This window comes from Sorex fumeus, unplaced genomic scaffold, assembly GCF_029834395.1.
Source record: "Sorex fumeus unplaced genomic scaffold, SorFum_2.1 ptg000028l, whole genome shotgun sequence".
Taxonomy (NCBI): domain Eukaryota; kingdom Metazoa; phylum Chordata; class Mammalia; order Eulipotyphla; family Soricidae; genus Sorex; species Sorex fumeus.
The window spans coordinates 15,640,938-15,644,654 of NW_026606085.1; the positions used below are offsets into that span (position 1 = coordinate 15,640,938).

Sequence of the window (3,717 nt, forward strand, 5' to 3'; positions counted from 1 at the left end):
TACTTAATCTCCATTTTTACTATTTTTTTTTATCAGCACGGATATGGAGCGATAGCACAGCAGGTAGGGCGTTCGCCTTACAAGCGGCCAACATGGCCGACCCGAGTTCGATTCCTCCGCCCCTCTCGGAGAGCCCGGCAAGCTACCGAGAGTATTCGATATGCCAGACACAGTAACAACAAAGTCTCCAATGGAGACGTTACTGGGCCCGCTCGAGCAAATCGACGATCAACGGGAGGGCCTTTCTTTTCTTTTCTTTCTTTCACGGATATGGAAGATTTTGATCATTTTCACTATAGCACATGATATAAAATGAAAATAGCATTGATGATATCTGGAACAAAATAATAGAATCATATAAGGAGACAATTCTTGGGAAGTACATAGACTTTCATAAAATTACCCGGAGTCCAACTGTCCCTCTAAATTAAATTGTTACTCTTAGAGTCAGACTCTTACATTAACTTCTTGATCAATTTTTAATTATATTTAAGACCTTGGGTGTCTGAAAAAAAAACTTGGATTTCTATACAAACTAAATGAACTTAATTTAATCTTGATTAACTAGATAATAATATAGATCTTTCCCTGAGGAAATACTGGAAATATTCAATTATTCACTTCACAGGCTGGGAACAGAGTCTGGTAACTGATAAAAACTTTATAATGTGGGTTATTATCATCAAAACCAGGCAATATCACCATCATCACCACTGCTGCTCTTATTTGTGCTAATACTAGACATGAAACTGTCATCATTTACTCGCAAAAGTGTGGAAATTTATTCTTAGCATTTATCCATAAATAATCAATATAATAAAGAGTCAAGGAAAAGTGTCCTTGAGGGGAATTTGAAAGTGTGCTCTCCAGGAAAGAAGCACTAAGATTCTCAAATTCAACAGTAAATGAAATAGTTCACATATATCATCAAGCAAACTACTTCTGGCATAAGTTTAGTAAACATACTCTAATCATGAATGTTTTCTATTCTCCAGGATTTTTTTAAGGGCTAAATTGACATCCTTATTTCTTAAACTATAAATCAAGGGGTTCAGCATGGGCACAATGATGGTGTAAAACACAGAGGAGATTTTCCCTTGGCCCATAGAGTTTGCAGATGACGGCTGCAGGTATATGACGGTTAAGGAACCAAAGAAAATAGTAACAGCTGAGATGTGGGAGCTGCAGGTGCTGAAGGCTTTGGACCTGCCCTCTGTGGAGCGAATGCGGAGAATGCTGGAGAGGATAAAGGTGTAGGAGGCAAGGATGGTTAAGGAAGGGACCATAATGTTAAATGCACTCAAGATTAGAAGTATCAATTCATTGATGGAGGTGCTGGAACAGGATATTCCAAAGAGTGGAAGAAGATCACAGAAATAATGGTTGACCACATTGGTCTTACAGAAAGATAGTCTTAACATAAAACCTATATGGATTGAAGATCCAACGATACCCCATGTGTAAACTCCCATGGTGAGCAGGAAGCAGATGTGAGGGGACATGATGACATTATAGAGCAAGGGGCTACAGATAGCAACATAGCGGTCATATGCCATGGCAGACAACATATGACACTCTGCAATAGCAAAAACAAGGAAGCCGTAGAGCTGAGTCATGCATTCTGGGTAGGAGATGATGTTTTTTTGAGCCACAAAATTCACCAGCATTTTTGGGGTGATAACAGTGGATTGACAGAAATCAATAAAGGACAAGCTGCAGAGGAAATAGTACATGGGGGTGTGGAGGTGAGAACTGAAGCCTACGAGGATGATCATGCCCAGGTTCCCCACTGCAGTGAACACATAGATTCCGAGGAAGAGGAGGAAGAGCGGGAGTTGTAGCTCTGGCCGGTCTGTCAGCCCAGTGAGGATGAACTCAGTCACTGTGGAATCATTTCCAGAGCCCATTGTCCTCTTAGTGAATTCCAAAGGGAAAAAAAGCATAGTGAATATTCATGTGCATGTGAACATATAAACGTGGCGGAGGAGTTTCTCTGGGGAAGTTCATCTGGGCACCTTCATAGTTTGGGTATCACCTAAGTTTCTCCAGATCTAGAAAAGTAGAATTGAACAATGGAAAAAATTGTGGACTTCAAAACCCTCCAATTAGGAGTCCTTTTAAATTTAAAGAGAAAAAACCTATGTATAGATTTTTATATCTCACATATATCTATACATATATATAAAAGTCAGCATGATAATGGTATATTTTCACTTTACTCAGCATAATATTATGTGATGTCTATAATAACACTATATTTACTTATTTATGAGTCTGGGAAAAGTAGTGGTATCAGTTTTGCTTTTAAAATATTTTTGCTGGGACCAGAGTGATAGTCCAGTGGGTAGGTAATTTGTGTTGTACGTGGCTGACCTCTGGGTTTTACATTTCATCTGGCTCCCTGAATACTGCCAGGAGTGATTCCTGAGTGCAGAGCCAGGAGTTACCCCTGAGTACCGCCAGGTGTGACCCCCAAGAACAAATAAAAATTAAGTGTTTTTACTGAGGTAACATTGGTGATTGTCATATAGTTTTATCTGTACAGAATTGGAACTTGGCATCTTAGAATAATATAGTGGTAAATATGTCTTATTTACCACTATATTATTGTGAGCAGTTTTCCTCCCTAGAATCTCAACTAAAATAGTCAGTGGGATGGTAACCACCAGAATCTTCACCTGAACTTTTGTTGTCCTCCTGTTTAGCATCCTTTCCCAAGACCTGTGCCCCCCCCCCAAAGAAATGGTACTGCTGAGTGAACTTTGTGCCTTTCTCCCAATAGATTGCCCAGCACCCAAGGGCCAGTTTTCCAGCTTCTAATTTGATTAATCCTGGGTCCTGACCAAGCTATATTGTGTGTTTTAAAACTGGCCAGGAAGCCAGGGACTATGATTGTTTGTGGTATTTGGACTTTGTAGTAAAAGAGTTGCTTCCCAGACAACTACTCTTTTTTTTTTACAAAATAAAAGATTTTTTGGAGACAAATTCAATGTAAAGATTATGCTACTTTTAAACTAATAAAAACATGTGCTTTCCGGAGGCTGAAATATTTTAAGGAGATATTGATTAGTTGAATACATGCAAAATATAATTAGAAAGTTTCCTTTGTATTTAAGACCAGTAGGCAATGTGATTATATTTTTACAAGCCTCAATGTCTTTAGATTTGTAAAGAGAATGAACTCAAGAAAATAGATATTCATGTGTTCATACTCTAGAATGCTTGGGTAATTGTTTTAAGTCTAGATGAACAGTTGGAGAGGTAGTACAGGGGGTAGAACAGTTGCCTTGCATACAGCTGATCCTGATTTCATTCCTGGCACTGCACATGGTAACTTGAGCACTTCCAGGTGTGATTTCTGGGCACAGAGGCAGTAGTAGTTCAAAGCACTTCTGGATCTGGTTCCCAAGATCAAACAAAAAAAAGATACAATATTTTATGTGATGTAGAAAAAAATGTAGTACTTCTGAAACATGATCCAGAAATCCTTTCCTTGAAGAGTGGCTAGAATTGGGACCAGAGTCCAGTGTGTAGGGCATTTGCCTTGCATATGGTGAACCAGAATTCGATCCCCAGCATTATGTATGGTTCCCGGAGCACTGCCAGGAGTAATTCCTGAGTGTAGAATGATTCCTGAGTGCAGAGCCAGAAGCAATTTCTGAGTGCAGAGCCAGGAGTAACCCCTAACCATCGCCAGATGTGACCCAAAACAAAAAA

General features: G+C 39.3%; 1 protein-coding gene across 1 annotated transcript; it reads right to left on the bottom strand.

Moving 5' to 3' along the window:
• Nucleotides 1-971: 971 nt before the first annotated feature.
• Nucleotides 972-1,943, bottom strand: LOC130024297 (putative olfactory receptor 8G3). The gene has a single exon (XM_056115002.1). It carries the CDS (start codon nucleotides 1,941-1,943, stop codon nucleotides 972-974), a length of 972 nt encoding a protein of 323 aa, XP_055970977.1.
• Between the last annotated feature and the right edge of the window lie 1,774 nt (nucleotides 1,944-3,717).